At 42.9% G+C, this 19,182-nt stretch overlaps 2 protein-coding genes across 2 annotated transcripts in view; both read left to right on the forward strand.

Moving 5' to 3' along the window:
- The window catches only part of LOC115203462 (aldehyde dehydrogenase family 1 member A3), a 30,102-nt gene extending 24,613 nt beyond the window's left edge, over positions 1-5,489 (forward strand). The window contains exons 11-13 of the mRNA XM_029768156.1: positions 1,908-2,065; positions 3,334-3,408; positions 3,565-5,489. Coding sequence (XP_029624016.1) covers positions 1,908-2,065; positions 3,334-3,408; positions 3,565-3,634 — 303 coding nt within the window. The 3' untranslated portion in view covers positions 3,635-5,489. The remainder of the gene's footprint in view (positions 1-1,907; positions 2,066-3,333; positions 3,409-3,564) is intronic.
- Positions 5,490-9,282: 3,793 nt separating this feature from the next.
- LOC115203470 (leucine-rich repeat serine/threonine-protein kinase 1) overlaps positions 9,283-19,182 on the forward strand; it is a 121,921-nt gene continuing 112,021 nt past the window's right edge. The window contains exons 1-2 of the mRNA XM_029768168.1: positions 9,283-9,498; positions 11,293-11,511. Of these exons, the coding sequence (XP_029624028.1) occupies positions 11,406-11,511 (106 nt within the window). The 5' untranslated portion in view covers positions 9,283-9,498; positions 11,293-11,405. The remainder of the gene's footprint in view (positions 9,499-11,292; positions 11,512-19,182) is intronic.

The following is a 19,182-nucleotide window of genomic DNA, read 5'->3' on the forward strand; positions in this document are numbered from 1 at the left end:
TAACATATACCACAGGCAGATCATTCTGTTCTCTGTATATAATACCTGTAAATAGTAAACTGAACTTTTTCTGCATCGTAATGGCCGTCTACTGTGTCTTTGTTCTGTGATTGGAGGAAGGAAAGCTGATCCTAGATCTGTGATCTGTGTCTACGGGGAACTTCTACCCAGAGCTAGGGCTTTCTGATGTTGGCTTTACAGTGATTTCATTCATAAAAATGAGAACGCCACCACTGCTCCAGGCAGTTTTGTTGTATACCACTGCCATCTTCTGGTGGTGTGGTTGAAGTGCAGGTTCAGACAATGGTATATCTATGGTTCAAACAAGTCATAGTCATGGAGATGGATGGAGGGCGCTTCTTTACATCTGTGGCATAATGGCTTCTGTGACAGCATGGCCAGCGCCAAGTAGATCTTTCTCCAATTGAAAGTAGTCCATTTATTCATGTTCTTCTTCTATGAGTCTGTAGACAAACTGAAAGTGTGTATACTGCCCCCTGGAGTGTGTTTTCTAAACAGGCATAAAGCCAAGGTTGGTGATTTAATGCCACCTGCCATTCATTGGCTGATCCTTCCTGCTGACCTGAATAGAATTCTGCGATCCTTCCTTAACCCATAGAAAGGTCCATCCAGTTGACTACTTTAAAATGGTAAAAGTGCTCAATGGATCTGCCCATGCTAAAACTGGCTTTGTGGTATTAGAGCTGTCTATCCAAGTCTATGGTCATGGTAAAGCAGGATCATATCATAGAAATAGATAGGACTCTAGTGGCCAAAAGCCGTTTTAGCATGGGCAGCGCCATTGAGGACTTTCACAATTTTTAAGTAGTCAATTAGGGGGGACTTCCTATGGGTTAAGGAATGATCACATAATTCCATCCAGGTCATCAGGAGGGATCAGTAAATGAATTATAATCGTGAACAAACATTCCATTACTATAGGTGGCAGTAAATTGCCAACCTTGGCTTTATACCTGTTCAAACAACACACTGCAGGTGAAAAGATGGCGCCGAAGAACATGGCTGACGTTTTACATTCTCCCAACCAATTGTGCTATTTATAGCCTCATTATTGTTATTGTGTTACTTTTTATTATTATTTTTTACTTTAGTCTATTTGGTAAATATTTTCTTAACTATTCTTGAACTGCGCTGTTGGTTGAGGGCTTGTAAGTAAGCATTTCACGGTAAGGTCTACACTTGTTGTATTCAGCGCATGTGACAAATAAAGTTTGATTTGATTGGATTTGAAGTATGCAGCCTTTTAGTTTGTTTACCAACTCATCAAATTAGTAGAGGAAGAAAATGTACTACTTAAAAATGGAGATGGCCTCAATGGCACTACCCATGCCCCCACAGATGCCATAATATGGCAGATGCAATGTTACGTCCTCTACATATCTCTATGGGTTGTATTCACTAGACACCAAACGGAAGAAAATGGACTGACACAGGGAGAAACCTGAACCTGTCAAATAACAAACGCTTGTTTTTTATTATTATTAATATGACCCAAGGCTATTCTGATTGGTACTGATTGATCTTACATACATTTATTTGGACACAACACAACATTGACAGGGTTCAACAGTGAAGTCATTGCATTTTTTAATAAAACATTTTCTTCACATTATTCATCAAATCCAAGTCAATCCAAATTGGGCGTTGAACTGACATCTGTGGCCTGTGAGGCTTTGCTTTATCCTTGTCCTGCTGACCATGGCCTGTTTGGATACATAACAAACATACCTGTCTCTCCTCCTTGAGGTAATCACTGATCCAACAAACTGTTAGGTGTAAGCAATTACCAATTACCAGCCATGTCACATCAGGGATTACTTCAAAGGAGGGCGGTAGGAAAGATGCATTTCAACAGGGCGTGTAATCTTCTCCATGACCCCATCCAGATCTTCGGCCCGGTCCAGTGTATATTCCGCTTCAAGAGCCAGCAGGAGGCCATAGAGAGAGCCAACAGTACGGAGTATGGCTTGGCTTCTGCCGTGTTCACACGCAATCTGGACCGGGCTCTCTCTGTGTCTGCCACCCTGGAGACTGGCACCGTCTGGTAGGTTACTGTTAACTCCTGAACAATGGTACCATGGTAGTATCACTACATATGACTACAGCAACAACTATTAGCTACTACTATTCCCATCCTAATAATTCAATACTAGTACTAATATCCAAAATAGTGTAAGGATGAGAACCGGATGCTAGTGATTGATTAGCAATGCCTGACAAGTTCCTATAAATACTGTAGGTTAGTCCCATAGAGATAGATAGCGCACTCATCTTTGTATCTGTCCCATTATAGCGTCTGTGACAGCCTCAATGGCGCTGCCCATGCTGTCTTCATTTTAAAGTAGTCAATTTGGTTCTTCCCGATTTGGCTGATGACCCAGTTGGACATGACTCCAACGGGGTCACCAGGAGGGATCAGCCAATGAAGTTGGAAGTCCCAACCAGTTGACTACATTAAAATGGTGGAAGCCCTCAATGGCGCTTCCCATGCTAATACAGCCTTTAGGCCACTAGAGGCCTCTATCATTCTCTATGGTTAGTCCTCTTTCCTGCAGAGACTAGTTGAAATAAGGCCCACTACCACCACTACTACTACCACTACTACTACTACTAATAATATTACTGCTACTACTACTACTGTTACCATTGGCCCAAAGCCAACCACTACTCCTTACTTACTAGTACAAGTACCATTACTACTTTATTATTAATTTAATCCATGTGCTGCTAACTACTACTTTCTACAGTACAACTTCTATTAGCATTTTACCACTGTACTCCCTATTCACTCTGATTCCGTATCCCCTACTTATACCTCTTCATGTGAGAACACAGCTGTAGCTGCACCTTGTGGCCACAAGATAGAGCCAGGTAGATAGGTAGGCATCCCAGACGAAGCTCCTCTGTGTGGCAGTGAGAGGAGGACAAGGAGTGGGAGAGAAGAATGAAGAGATCTGCACTGTAATCTGTACTGTCCTTAAACCAACAGGGTTTCCTGGGTGATCATAGACCTCAGTCTGAACGTTTATGTTACGTTATGGCAGGAGGGTAGGACCATCAGAACATGAGGCTTGGGCCGCATTAGGATTGTACAAATTAAGGTTATGACACTGGATGGGTATGACATGCTATCGCTTCTCTGGTGAATTCTGGGATGGAACTGAAAACAAATACATTACTCTGCTTGTTCTCTCTCTCTCTCTCTCTCTCTGTCTCTCTGTCTGTGTCTCTCTCTCGCGCTCTCTTTCTCTTTCTCACTGTCTCTCTCTCTCTGCCTCTCTCTCTCTCTCTCTCTCTCTCTCTCTCTCTCAGGGTAAACTGCTATAATGCCCTCCATGCCCAGGCACCATTTGGAGGATACAAAATGTCAGGCAATGGACGAGAGCTGTAAGAGTCACTTCTCTTCAACACTATGTGTTATGAAAGGGTTTACTAGTTTGTTTACCCTAACGTTACACTTTTGCACATTTTTAACACAATGTGAATGATTAGAACAATACAAATTCATTTGGATTTATTAACCTTTGTATTTTGATTCTTCAGGGGTGAGTATGCATTGGCAGAGTACTCTGAGGTAAAAGCTGTGACCATCAAACTGACTGAGACGCTGTGAGGGACACAGGAGAGACCACAAACCACTGCTGGAGCCCAGCACTACTCTGTCATCAACTCAGGCTGTGTCCCAACACTCTGAAGCCACTTCCTTTCCTCATCTTCTTGTCTCCTTTCCTTTATCACCTTTGGTCATAAAGAGTTTGATTTGTCCGTGTGCTGTGCGCAAATCCTATTCAACGCCTATTTCACCTATCAGTCAAAGTCATAAGGTGAAAAAGCCAAGGAAAGGACGCCATCGAAGGGTGTTGGGACACTGCAGTGGCTTGAAGTGGCTTTCTTTCCTTGGCAAATTAAAGGAGACAAGGAGAGGTGGCCAATCTGGAAGTGAATTGGAACGTAGCCAAACCCTATTAGAGTTTCAGACCCTCCCACAGCTCTATTGTTCCAGGGGTGTATTCATAGGAACCAATTGGAAGCAAACGGGATGAAATGGGAGGGACCTACCTGAATTTGTCCAATAGAAATTGCTACGGTTCGCTTAACTTTACACTAATGAATACACCCCAGCCCTTTACAATACCACAGCACTTCAGAGCTTCACTAATGCCCGCCAACAGATGTGGTGTACAATTTTGGACCTTCTTTGTCACCAGTCCCATAGTAGAACATGGGCCGTGTTTTGGCAGAACACAGCATTGTGGAACATTCAGATAAAAATATATTATGTAGAAAAAACATGCCTCTCTGATTTGTAGAATAAGGAATCACCACATCAGCACTAGTCATAGCATTTCTATCTGAAACGTTCAACAAAGTTTGCCTACCCTGAACGCAGCCCGGTTTATGCCTATGCTAATGTATATCTATGTGGGTCTCATGTACAGAGATGAATATGAGGATTATTTTTTTTTTTAAATTTGTCTCTTATTTTGGGGTTTTCTGATATGAATGTTCTTCTCTCATTTTGAGGAGCATTTTCTCCCTTTTCAAATGTTGGAATGAATTTTGATTCCCTTTCCAAACGAGGTAATATTTACCTCTATTTATTTATTTTTTAACTTTCTAATGCCCAGAAGAAAGACATGTTTTTAATCCACTACAATAACAATATATAGGTCTAGTACTGTACTAGCAAACCTTAACTGGCATTCTAACACTTTTAAACACTTTACACTGTGTTGCATTTGGATCTGTGTACAATATCTTTCAGAGTTGTATGACTTTACTCATCTATAAGGTCTTGACCAGGGTGGCAACATTTTGCTAACTTTACCAAAATTCCCAGGTTTCACAGAAATACTGGTCGGATTCAGGGATTGCTGGAAAACCTGGGATTTTTCTGAAAGTTAACAGAATTTTGCAGCACTAGTCTTGACTCCTGAGTACTGTTATTAACATATTGTTGTGCCTTGGGTGACAATACCCCTGATTTTTGTATGCTTTGTGGTTTTATTGAACTAAATGTAGGAGGTTTTGCAAATGGTTTGATGGAATGTATTTCTTTGTAATACATATGGGGCTGGTTTCCTAAACTAAAACAACATTTCGATGGAGATTCTCATTTGAGATTTGTGTTTAATCCAAGCACTAGGCTTTTAATCTGTGTCTGGGAAACCGGAGTCTAATTCAATAAGGTAATTCATGGGGGTTGTGTCCTATTGCCGTTTTTAATGGTATAACAATGCTACTGAAACTGCCATTATGTTGAAAATACAAGTCATTTGTACTCCAATAATGTCTCAAATGGGAGGTAAACCATTCCTTGTCGTCACAATATGCACCATATGTGAGATGTTACAATGTATAACAAACCACAAGGAAACAAGTAATTCTGTTCATGTTTCATATGCTAGTCTTTCACTTTTTATATGGATATTTAAATACAAATTTTAAATAAAAGAAAATGGAATGTGTTTGTGATTTGTTTGGATCTTCATGTCATACATATAAGATTGTAACACCTCTTGGAGAAAAGCAGTTTCTTGGAATATGGTTACCAGCAACTGCTAGTTAAAAAGGGCAAGTATTTTTTTTTTTAAATGAAGGATTCTGTCTGTCTATCCTTTCTTAGTTCCTTTTAGAACACAGATCTCAACCTTGTCATTAAGTAATTGAGTGCTGCTATATCAAATGCCATTACAGTCCAAGGCAAAATATACCACATTTATTGACAGTTCAGAATTATCATCAAGCAAACCTAAAATACAGAATGAAATATGTACATTTTCCTAGACAAAGTTATCAAAGCGGCAGTTGCAGTGTAGCCTAGTGGTTAGAGCGTTGGACCAGTAACCGAAAGGAAATTGAACATATAGGCTGAGATCAAGGGTCTTCAACCTTTTCCTGACCAGGGACCCCCTCCCAGGTAAACTGGCAACCCAGGGACCCCCATCATACGTTAGTAAAAACATTTATTTCATGTCTTATCTTATCATGGGTGGCAGGTAGCCTAGTGGTTAGAGTGTTGGACTAGTAACCGAAAGGTTGCAAGATCAAATCCCTGAGCTGACAAGGTACAAAGCTGTCGTTCTGCCCCTGAACAAGGCAGTTAACCCATTGTTCCTAGGCCGTCATTGAAAATAAGAATTTGTTCTTAACTGACTTGTTAAATAAAAAATAGCAGAAATGCTTTAAACTAGTTTGATAACTCTCTCTCTCATTCACTCACACACACACAGGTTTTGCATGACACTATGTGACAAATAAAGTTTGATTTGATTTGCTCCGCAGTATGAATGCCCTGACTTCTGCAGAGGCCATATCAGCTTAAATGCTGCACGGCCAATGCAGACATCGGGTTGACCACAGTGGCAGGTTCCTTTGCCAGTCAGTCCGTTTGTATCACTTTCAGAAACCAGAGGCCGTGCCAGTTTGCTTTGCCAGTCAGCCGTTAAGGCAGTGAGCTGATTCATTTGAATTTGATGTCAGCATTTTGAACTCGGCCTTGTAAGCTTTGTTGTAATGTGATTGCCTTTTTGATGACCATTTGAAACCAAAAGTTATTTTATTGCTAGAAGAATATAGGCTGTGATAGCTGTAGGCCTAATTGATATTTTCATTCATTTACCCAGTAGGCTAGAGCAATTTTGGTTTCATGTATTAATTAGTATGAAAATAAACACAACTGAACAACTTGTTATTTAGAGCATTTCCCAAAAATACATATGTTCTTGGCTTCAAATACAATAACAATTGTTGACTTTTCTTGCTGTAGACCTATTTCATCATCCTGCTCTGCCTGCACCTCTAATCCCTATCTGTAGCCTACCTGTCTCTGGTATAATGCATTTCCACCTTTCTCTCTCTGTCCGTAGATGTAGGGCTGTTTCTTTACTAACTACACAGACAGTGCCACTATTGCAATAATATCAGACAGAGAGAGACAAGCTGGCCCGGGGGAAATGTGCGAGCCGCCCCTTTTGTAGGCTGCTATGTTGCAATCAATATTCTCGATGCCGTCTTGCTTATATAAAATGTTTCAATATTCTCCGAACAGCCTCGTTCGTTGATACAATGTTTAAATATTCTCAGAGCCACCTTGTTGATACAATGCTTCAATATTCGCAGAATGTTTCCCTTCCCTGGCGAATAATTCAGACAGGAAGCGCGTGAGACACTGACACTGTCATAGTACACTGTATGCACAAGGGTGGCTTCATATAGCCTATAGCAGGAGATTGGCAAACCTTTTCATGTGGAGTGCCAAATTTCAATTGATCCTACCATTTCTAAAGATCTGCGTACAAGTTATGATTTTCATAAGCATTGCAGGCTACCTAACTGTGCCCCAAAAAAGTCTAACTGCCCACAAACTAAATAATTACACTGAACAAAAACATGTAATGTGTTGGTTCAGTGTTTCATGAGCTGAAATAAAATATCCCAGAAATGTTCCATATGCACAAAAAGCTTATTTCTCTCAAATTTGGTGCACAATTTGTTTACATCACTGTTAGTGAGCATTTCTCCTTTGCCAAGATAATCCATCCACCTGACAGGTCTGGCATATCAAGAATCTGATTCAACCGCATGATCATTACACAGCTGCACCTTGTGCTGGGGACAATAAAAGGCCACTCTAAAATGTGCAGTTTTGTCACACAACACAATGCCACAGATGTCTCAAGTTTGGAGGGAGTGTGCAATTCGCATGCTGACTGCAACATTGTCCACCAGAGCTGTTGCCAGATAATTGAATGTTCATTTCTCTACCATAAGCCGCCTTCAACATCGTTTTAGAGATTTTTGCAGTACATCCAACTGGCCTCACAACCACAGACCATGTGTATGGCATTGTGTGGGCGAGCAGTTTGCTGATGTCAATGTTGTGAACAGAGTGCCCCATGGTGGCGGTGGGGTTATGGTATGGGCAAGAATAAGATACGGGACAACGAACACAATTACATTTTATTGATGGCAATTTGAATGTACAGAGATACCGTGATGAGATCCTAAGGCCCATTGTCGTGCCATTCATCCGCCGCCATCACCTCATATTTCAGCATGATAATGCACGGCCCCATGTCACAAGGATCTGTACACAATTCCTGGAAGCTGAAAATGTCCCAGTTCTTCCATGGCCTGCATACTCACCAGACATGTCACCCATTGAGCATGTTTTGGATGTTCTGGATCAAAGTGTATGACAGCATGTTCCAGTTCCAGCCAGTATCCAGCAACTTCACACAGCCATTGAAGAGTGGGACAACATTCCATAGGCCACAATCAACAGCCTATTCGACTCTATGCAAAGGAGATGTGTTGCGCTGCATTAGGCAAATGGTGGTCACACCAGATACTGATTGGTTTTCTGATCCACTCCCTTACCTTTTTTAAGGTATCTGTGACCAACAGATGCATATCTGTATTCCCAGTCGTGGGAAATCCATAAATGAGGGCCAAGTGAATTTATTTCAATTGACTGATTTCCTTATATGAACTGTAACTCAGTAAAATCTTATAAATTGTTGCATGTTGCTTTTATATTTTTGTTCAGTATGTATTGTTGGCTAATAGACAGAGGCGCTGTCCATTCAGCACCATGTCACGGAGCTCCACTAAGCCTACCTGTACGGAGACGCCGTCCATTCACCGGTTCTGAATCACGGGCACGGCCTTAACCTGTTTAAAAAGTAATGTGTAGATTTTCCTTTTGTATTTCGTTATTTTCGTCTTTCTTTGGTCGAGTTTTTTGTCTTCATGCGTCCTTGTCGATTGTAGGCCTGATGTAGGCTACTATACCTTTTATTTCAATGCCTGTGTAGGATTTATCTGGCGTAGTTTGTGTTAGTGGTCAGCTGTTTTATGCACTGGTTGCTTTCAACTTGATGTCCGCATTTGAAGTTGGGATTGTTGTGACTTGATAGCGTGTATTATGCATCTATTTTGCATCTATTTCATGTTGACTGTTTGCGCGGTTCCACACGTAATTTAGTCAATTCATGATGAGGTTGAGTAGTGGTTGACATAATAGCCTACAGGCAGTTCCACAGACTTTAAAACAAATAGTACAATGATAATTAATGCCTGAGGTCATTTGTATTAGTTTTATCTGTTCTCCAAAATAGCATTTTAGAGTTGAAAAATGACGTAGAAATGCAGTAAATGAGCTTCATCCATAGATTTAGCAGAGCTAATGCAACTGGGACAGTAGCCTACAGTCATTGTACAGTAGGCTATTCCCATTTCCGGGTTCTGAGACAGACAGCGTGGTAGGCAGCATCACAGGCTGGAAGTGTTTGGTTTGATGAAATCAGGAAGTTGACGTTTTTCCTTTGCGATCCGTGCTTGTGAGTGTTCCTTGGGCTATTTTGTCTTCAGTTAAACTTTCACTTGTGGATGTATCGAAGTGTAGCCTGTTCAATGCTTTAGAAGCGGAAAATCAGTACCATTCGACAGTGCATGAACACTGCGGACAATGCGGTGAGTAAAAATTCCTTATCAACTACACTCATTAACGAGCAACAAGTGCGCACGTTTCGCAAACAAATGTGTCTACTTGCTGTCACTGGACGCACGTTTGGCACGTTTCAGAGTTTATAAGCCTAATAAAGTCAACTTGTTAAAGAATCAAGACCATGAACACAGTGTGTGGTTTTAAAAATGTGGCATGTGTAAACCAAAGTGAATTAACTGAAGTGTCGTGTGTGTTCAAGGCCGACAGAAATAGTAACGTCTCTGTTTTTATAGTTATGGCTGTAGAATAGTGTGTGTTCAAGGCCGACAGAAATAGTAACGTCTCTGTTTTTATAGTTATGGCTGTAGGCTAGTGTGTGTTCAAGGCCGACAGAAATAGTAACGTCTCTGTTTTTACAGAGATTATTTCAAAATACAAATCCACTAAATTAGGCAACTGTGTCTGGGTGGGTATAATTTGTGGAACGGGGTGATAGGTATAATTTGTGGAACGGGGTGGTAGGTATAATTTGTGGAACGGGGTGGTAGGTATAATTTGTGGAACGGGGTGGTAGGTATAATTTGTGCAACGGGGTGGTAGGTATAATTTGTGCAACGGGGTGGTAGGTATAATTTGTGGAACGGGGTGGTAGGTATAATTTGTGGAACGGGGTGGTAGGTATAATTTGTGCAACGGGGTGGTAGGTATAATTTGTGGAACGGGGTGGTAGGTATAATTTGTGGAACGGGGTGGTAGGTATAATTTGTGGAACGGGGTGAAGGGTATAATTTGTGGAACGGGGTGAAGGGTATAATTTGTGGAACGGGGTGGTAGGTATAATTTGTGGAACGGGGTGGTAGGTATAATTTGTGGAACGGGGTGGTAGGTATAATTTGTGGAACGGGGTGGTAGGTATAATTTGTGCAACGGGGTGGTAGGTATAATTTGTGGAACGGGGTGGTAGGTATAATTTGTGGAACGGGATGGTAGGTATAATTTGTGGAACGGGATGGTAGGTATAATTTGTGGAACGGGGTGGTAGGTATAATTTGTGGAACGGGGTGGTAGGTATAATTTGTGGAACGGGGTGGTAGGTATAATTTGTGGAACGGGGTGGTAGGTATAATTTGTGGAACGGGGTGGTAGGTATAATTTGTGCAACGGGGTGGTAGGTATAATTTGTGCAACGGGGTGGTAGGTATAATTTGTGCAACGGGGTGGTAGGTATAATTTGTGGAACGGGGTGGTAGGTATAATTTGTGGAACGGGGTGGTAGGTATAATTTGTGGAACGGGGTGGTAGGTATAATTTGTGGAACGGGGTGGTAGGTATAATTTGTGGAACGGGGTGGTAGGTATAATTTGTGGAACGGGGTGGTAGGTATAATTTGTGGAACGGGGTGGTAGGTATAATTTGTGGAACGTTCCAACAGGAATCTGTTCTTAGAACGTTGTAAAGTACAAGGATGTCAACAAACAACCCATTCAAAGTAGCAGGATCAATTCACCTAGCTATGTTTATTGTATATGGTCAGAAACAATAACACAAGAGAAGTCATAAAAGTTGTAGTATAAAGCTTCTCCTACTAGACACAAGTACATTATTCGAATTAAGGCATCTCGACAACTATAGTTGTAAATGTTGGGTGGCAATTTGTGTATCCATTAACTTGTTATGCAATGTGAGTGTGTGACTGCTTTCACTTTCTCAAGATCAACCTCTGCCTGCCTGCCTGCCTGCCTGCCTGCCTGCCTGCCTGCCTGCCTGCCTGTGTTTTTGCAGGGCTCTGACTAATCCCTCTGTCCTCCCTCCTACCACAGCCCATCTCTGACCAGTGTCTTCCACCACACCAGTGACTCAGACTGGGACCAGTCCCACTGACCACCACCTCCCTGTACTGGTGCCAGTTCAGTCCTGCTGTGGAGGAGGAGGCATGTCCTACTGGTCAGTAGGCCTCTCCAAGGCCACTGGAGACACACAGAGCAACAACATGGAGGAACAAGACAAACATGATCTTGAACAAGATCTTGAACAAGATGGTGAGAGAATTCACTTTTATTGTATTGTACTTATCTGAATTAGTCTTTTCCTTGTTCCTTACATTCTTTCTCCTTGCCTCCTTCTCAAGCGTATTGGAGGAGAATGTCCAAGGTCCCTCCCATCAGACCTTTAGAGAAGGATATGAGTAGAAAGAATGCAAGGAATCACGGAAAGACGGCTTGATAATGAGCCATAGGCTAGTTAAAGTGTTTTCCCTGGTTGTGGTTAGGACTGGAACATTCTTTGTGTGTCTGTGTGTTTCCAGTTCAACCCTCTGCCAAAGTCCTGTGTCACTGTGTCTTGTTGCAGTACCACTGACAATGTAGCGTTGTTCAATGCATGACCAGTGTGGCTCTCAGGCTACTGGTGAAACATAGATATACTGTATCAATTAGTGTGTGTGTGTGTGTGTGTGTGTGTGTGTGTGTGTGTACACATTTTACTATACTAGTAAACCAAATAAAATTCAGAGAAGTGAGGACATTTCGCCGGTCCTCACTTGTAAAAAGGCTATTCAGGGGGTATGGAAAATATGATTTACATTTTTTACCCCCTTTTCGTGGTATCCAATTGTTAGTAGTTACTGTCTTGTCTCATCGCTGCACGGACTCGGGAGAGGCGAAGGTCGAGAGTCCTCGGAAACACAACCCAACCCAGCCGCACTGCTTCTTGACACAACGCGCATCCAACCCGGAAGCTAGCCGCACCAATGTGTCGGAGGAAACACCCTAGCGACCTGGTCAGCGTGTACGGCCCGCCACAGGAGTCGCTACCGGCCAAACCCTCCCTAACCCGGACGACGCTGGGCCAATTGTGCACTGCCCCATGGGTCTCCCGGTCGCGGCCGGCTGCGACAGAGCCTGGGCTCAAACCCAAAATCTCTAGCAGTACAGCTAGCACTGCGATGCAGAGCCTTAGACCACTGTGCCACCCGGGAGGCTGGAAAATTTGTTTTTGAATGGGAATCAATTGTTGGTCCCCAAAGTCCTCACAAGTTTAGTTAGACATTGCTGTGTGTGTGAGACAAGAGTTCAGTTAGTTGGTCTAGGCACCTTGGTTGGACTGGGAGCTGGCATCAGACAACATTATTATCATACTGTTTTTACTATTTTTATTTTTCTATGTTTTTGTTTTGTTTATTATGGGTATTTTTGTTGTTAAACTTCATTGTTGGTTAAGGGCTTGTAATTGATTATCCCCTTTAGATACTGTGTTCTGTTAGACTGCTCCCAGATCTGTTTGTGCCATTGGCATAACAATCACCATAGGAGTTGTCAAGATGGCACAAACAGATCTGGGATCAGGCTACTGTTCCGTGGCAGTCGGAGACGTTTTGACTGTGAACCAGCAGATTCAGAATCGGTGAGGCTCATCTGTGTCTGAGTGTCGGCTGCTTAAATATAGAAGACAGAACTGAAACAACATCACTGGGTTCAGTCAAGAGGAGTGGTGGCAGCAGCACTACTGTATCCTATGCTGCTACTGAAGTCACTGCAGCACCGTCTGAAATGACCTTTTATAGTTATGGGTCCTGGTCAAAAGTAGGGCACTATCCATAGGGAATAGGGTGCCATTTTGGACGCACACTACGTAAATATACTGTAAATTCTCTGCGGAAGAATTGACACCATGTTTTCATTCAGAAGGACATTTTCTCGTCTCATAACATGTTTTTAAATCATATTGATTGTGGAATTTGAAACTTTGACATTTAGATGGTTCATAAAATTGCTTTTTGGTAGTTGATGTGTGGAACAGCAAAATCAGTGTCTAGAAGGGCAACTTTGTCTTACTCAGTACCAGTAGCAGATGTGATAGACCATATCTCAGTACCAGTAGCAGATGTGATAGACCATATCTCAGTACCAGTAGCAGATGTGATAGACCATATCTCAGTACCAGTAGCAGATGTGATAGACCATATCTCAGTACCAGTAGCAGATGTGATAGACCATATCTCAGTACCAGTAGCAGATGTGATAGACCACATAAAGGTTGTGAGAGTATGAAAAATGGCGTGTGTGAGAGAGAGAATGAAAGCGCATGTGTGGGAGAGAGAGAGAGAGACTCTTTTCCTCTTCCTCTGTCTCCCACTCCCCTTTCTCTCTCTCTCGCTCTCTCCCTCTCTCTCTCTTCCACTCCCCTTTCTCTTTCTCTCTCTCCCCGTTCTCTCTCTCTCTCTTCCACTCCCCTTTCTCTCTCTCTCTCCCCTTTCACTCTCTCTCTCCCCTTTCACTCTCTCTTCCACTCCCCTTTCTTTCTCTCTCTCTCTTCCACTCCCCTTTCTCTCCCCTTTCACTCTCTCTCTCCCCTTTCACTCTCTCTTCCACTCCCCTTTCTTTCTCTCTCTCTCTTCCACTCCCCTTTCTTTCTCTCTCTCTCTTCCACTCCCCTTTCTCTCTCTCTCGCTCTCTCCTTCTCTCGTCCCCTTTCGCTCTCTCTCTTTCTCTCTTCCACTCCCCTTTCTTTCTCGCTCCCTCTCTCTTCCCCTTTCTCTCTCTCTCTTTCTCTCTTCCACTCCCCTTTCTCTCTCTCTCTCTCTCTCCCTCTCTCCCACTCCCCTTTCTCTCTCCCTGTCTCTCTCTGTCTCTCTTTTCCTCTCTCTGAGGCTGTGTGCTAAGTGAAGTCCTCCCCAGTCAGGGCCCTCTATCCTTGGGGAAGCAGGCAGAGAAGAGGGGTAGAGGGTTGGGTTACACTCTGCAGGGATGGGTGGTGGGGGGGTAGAGATCGATAGGGGATAAAGACTGAGAGACAGAGACATATCATTACCTTTTCTTTAGGACACTCCGGGAGGAGTCAGGAGGGAGGGAGGGAGACTGGTGGCTGGGGCTGCCAAACAAAGAAGCAGCATCCACCCCCCATTTCCCCCCCCCCTCTCTGACACTAGCTCTGAGTACAGCCAGCCAGCTAGCCAGCCACAGCCAGGGAGGTAGAGGGAGGGATGCAGAGAGAGCCATCGGCCATGCAGACAGGCTAGAGAGAGGATCCTTGGATACATTACTCACTACAGAGGAAGGAGGAAAAGAGGAAAAGGCTATATGAGAAAAGGAACAAGCGATCTGAATGCCATGGGGAGATGGGAGAAAAGAGAAGGGTCCAGTCTCATAGTATGAACAGGTATGCTACAGGACATGTGGCTGATGCCTTAGCCCAGAGTAACACTGTATACTGTAGTATGAACAGGTATGCTACAGGACATGTGGCTGATGCCTTAGCCCAGAGTAACACTGTATACTGTAGTATGAACAGGTATGCTACAGGACATGTGGCTGATGCCTTAGCCCAGAGTAACACTGTATACTGTAGTATGAACAGGTATGCTACAGGACATGTGGCTGATGCCCTAGCCCAGAGTAACACTTTATACTGTAGTATGAACAGGTATGCTACAGGACATGTGGCTGATGCCTTAGCCCAGAGTAACACTGTATACTGTAGTATGAACAGGTATGCTACAGGACATGTGGCTGATGCCCTAGCCCAGAGTAACACTTTATACTGTAGTATGAACAGGTATGCTACAGGACATGTGGCTGATGCCTTAGCCCAGAGTAACACTGTATACTGTAGTGTGAACAGGTATGCTACAGGACATGTGGCTGATGCCCTAGCCCAGAGTAACACTGTACACTGTAGTCACTGTGTAGCCTATGTAGCTAACTGGGTGAATAGTCTTGTTTACAGTCTGGAGCATGTGTACAGGGCATGTTGTTGTACGTGTGGCTAAAGCTAATGCTACATCAGATTAGTGGTACATCTGTGGGGTTTAATGTACTTTAGCTGTGATTGACGCTAGTGTTAGCCTGTAGGATCGGATTGTTTACCGGTGCAGCTATGTGTAATGTAGGCTCGTAAAGACATGTTTTTCATTCAGAGAGAGATGGGGACCCTGAACATTTAATATTCACTCTGACTGGGTTTCGGGAAATCTCTTTTTATGCTTGTGGCTATACACTTTGGACCTGTTGATTGATTGTTTGATTTAATATTTGGTATTGGGGGAAAAATATATACATCCCTATATTAGGGTCGGGGTTCATTTCAATTGTCATTTTCAAGAGTCGTGACGTCGTCACTTTAGTAACTTATTGGTTTTTCACTTTACTTCCTGAATTGACTGAGTTGAAAAGGAATCAACCCTAACCCTGCTATCTGTATACATACAGTATTTAACTTTGATCTAAACTGCAGTACATGCTTTTGGATAGAAGGGCAGTAAATGCCAGATATTTGTCAGAATTCAGCCAGTGTTGGTTAGATCAATTGATTTGACTTGATTAACTCACTGACTATTTCATCAGTATTACAGTGTGAAGTGTTGCTATTGTTGTTTCTCCAGGCTTAATTGAAGGTATCAACAACACCGAAACAACCATCTTTCATCTGTTCTAGAGTAGGTGCTGAGCCCATCACATATCAACTAACTAGGTTATTGTATGTAGAGTAGGCTACAGCATTTTTAAACAAGACATTGAAGGCCTGATGGGAGTGTTTGGTATCTTGATAGAAAATCAAAGTGTCCTCTAAAATACTTTTGAGACATGGAAATCTTTCCATGGTGCTGGAACTGTAGCTCTCAAAAGAAACATCTCCATATGTTGATTATCTTGATCTTTATTGATCATCAATGCCATTGGGCACCTTTGCCCTTTGTGTATTGATGGTGCCTTAAATTGTCATCTCTACATTACACTCTGACAGTTCCAGGTTTCCCTTCAAAAATACTTGATTTATCTCAATGGGGCTTCCTGGTTAAATACTGCATCTTAATAATACATCCCAGTGGTACAGGGATATATGAGAGACTACAACATAAACTCCTGCACTGATTTAGTAACGGAAATGAATGTGACAGAGTTTATGGGGTTTATACCTTTAAATCTACTTACCTCAGGGGGTGAACAAGGACAGAAGGGTGGAGGAAAGTCTTTTGAAATGGAATGCGCCCAAGGAGGGTTCCCCTCCTGTCCAATCACAGAAATGAAAGGATTAAGGATCCTGCTACACAGAATGAGCCAATCAATCAGCAGATTACTGAGATTACTGTCACTCTGCAGACAATGCATCCCGATAGTAATGAGACACACACTGATCCAATGACCAGCCCAGTCTCTATGGGGACGATTGTATGTCCCTGTGCAGCCACAGTCACTTATTCAAATGCATTTAATCTTTATTGAGACAGGTAGTCCCTTTTGCTTAACACCTCTTCAATGCAGTAAAGGTAAGATTTCCTTAAAGCTAGAATCTGCATTTGTTGAAAAAGCTCTGCTTTTCACCCCAGTGCCTTTTATGTTGATGAAACTAAAGAGAGGAGCGTCCGTGAAAAATATTCTGCTGTTCTGTCACGCTGAGATGTCAGAGGGGGAAAAAACTGTGTTCATTGTTTGAAGTAATTTGTTAGTTTTTTTTTGTTTCCTAAAGGGACGTGGCAGTTTCACCAAATACAGTGAGGGAAAAAAGTATTTGATCCCCAGCTGATTTTGTACGTTTCCCGACTGACAAAGAAATGATCAGTCTATAATTTTAATGGTAAGTTTATTTGAACAGTGAGAGACAGAATAACAACAAAAAAATCCAGAAAAACGCATGTCAAAAATGTTATAAATTGATTTGCATTTTAATGATGGAAATAAGTATTTGACCCCCTCTCAATCAGAAAGATTTCTGGCTCCCAGGTGTCTTTTATACAGGTAACGAGCTGAGATTAGGAGCACACTCTTAAAGGGAGTGCTCCTAATCTCAGTTTACCTGTATAAAAGACACCTGGGAGCCAGAAGTAATCAATCAATCAGATTCCAAACTCTCCACCATGGCCAAGACCAAAGAGCTCTCCAAGGATGTCAGGGACAAGATTGTAGACCTATACAAGGCTGGAATGGGCTACAAGACCATCGCCAAGCAGCTTGGTGAGAAGGTGACAACAGTTGTTGCGATTATTCGCAAATGGAAGAAACACAAAAGAACTGTCAATATCCCTCGGCCTGGGGCTCCATGCAAGATCTCACCTCAGCCAAGGCATTGAAAATGGGTCGTGGATGGGTATTCCAGCATGACAATGACCCAAAACACACGGCCAAGGCAACAAAGGAGTGGCTCAAGAAGAAGCACATTAAGGTCCTGGAGTGGCCTAGCCAGTCTCCAGACCTTAATGTCTTGGAGAAGATCTGCAAAGAGGAGTGGGACAAAATCCCTCCTGAGATGTGTGTATACCTGGTGGCCAACTACAAGAAACGTCTGACCTCTGTGATTGCCAACAAGGGTTTTGCCACCAAGTACTAAGTCATGTTTTGCAGAGGGGTCAAATACTTATTTCCCTCATTAAAATGCAAATCCTTTTATAACATTTTTGCCATGTGTTTTTCTGGATTTTTTTGTTATTCTGTCTCTCACTGTTCAAATAAACCTACCATTAAAATGATAGACTGATAATTTCTTTGTCAGTGGGCAAACGTACAAAATCAGCAAAGGATCAAATACTTTTTTCCCCCACTGTAGGTATTCTAGATTTAATGAAGAGTAGAGCTGAGACACTGCCTGATCCAATACCCAATCTGCTAACTAGGGTTACAACATTCACATCACTTTCCCCAAATTCCCAGGGTTTTCAGAAATCCTAGTTGGAGAATTCTGTATTTCCTGCTTATTCCCTTCTGATTCTGGGAATCTTTTTACAGGGATTTCTGGAAAACCTGGGAGTTTTTGCAAGTCTAATTTTGCAAGTCTACCTACACGTTCCTATAAGGTTCAGATTGTGTCATACACAGACAATAATATATCTGTTCTATATCTGTGACGTCATAGGCCTACATCTTTACCTATCAGGAAACATTCTGCACATTGTGATGTGATATTATGGGACACTTCCACTTCCCCTCACTGATAACACATTTAGCTGGAGGAGGTGGTTAGGTGCGCTAGCTGTTCTTGTGTTTACTGTTGGTGATGGACAGATGTAGGAGGGGGAGGACTCTTCCTTGTTGTTCTGTCTATCAGATGGACAGATTTAGGAGGGGGAGGGCTTCCTTGTTGTTCTGTCTATCAGATGGACAGATTTAGGAGGGGGAGGACTTCCTTGTTGTTCTGTCTATCAGATGGACAGATTTAGGAGGGGTAGGGCTTCCTTGTTGTTCTGTCTATCAGATGGACAGATTTAGGAGGGGGAGGACTCTTCCTTGTTGTTCTGTCTATCAGATGGACAGATTTAGGAGGGGGAGGACTTCCTTGTTGTTCTGTCTATCAGATGGACAGATTTAGGAGGGGTAGGGCTTCCTTGTTGTTCTGTCTATCAGATGGACAGATTTAGGAGGGGGAGGACTTCCTTGTTGTGGCGTGTCCTGGTCTGTGCTCTGCTTTTCCCTTCAAGGTCTCTTGGCAGGCAGGCAGGCAGGCAGGCAAGAGGACGGTATTGACGCATGGGGGTGCAGGCAGGTGTAATGGTTACAGTCCCTCTGGCTTTCTCATACAGCCTTTATAGCCCAGTCAGACTCTCACCATATTAATTATACATGCATATAGCAGCAGCAGCAGGCCCACATCAGAGGGCTGCAGAGATGCTCAGGGCTGCAGAGATGCTCAGGGCTGCAGAGATGCTCAGGGCTGCAGAGATGCTCAGGGCTGCAGAGATGCTCAGGGCTGCAGGGACCCTCAGGGCTGCAGGGACCCTCAGG

The sequence above is a fragment of the Salmo trutta genome, chromosome 12 (assembly GCF_901001165.1).
Source record: "Salmo trutta chromosome 12, fSalTru1.1, whole genome shotgun sequence".
Lineage (NCBI taxonomy): Eukaryota > Metazoa > Chordata > Actinopteri > Salmoniformes > Salmonidae > Salmo > Salmo trutta.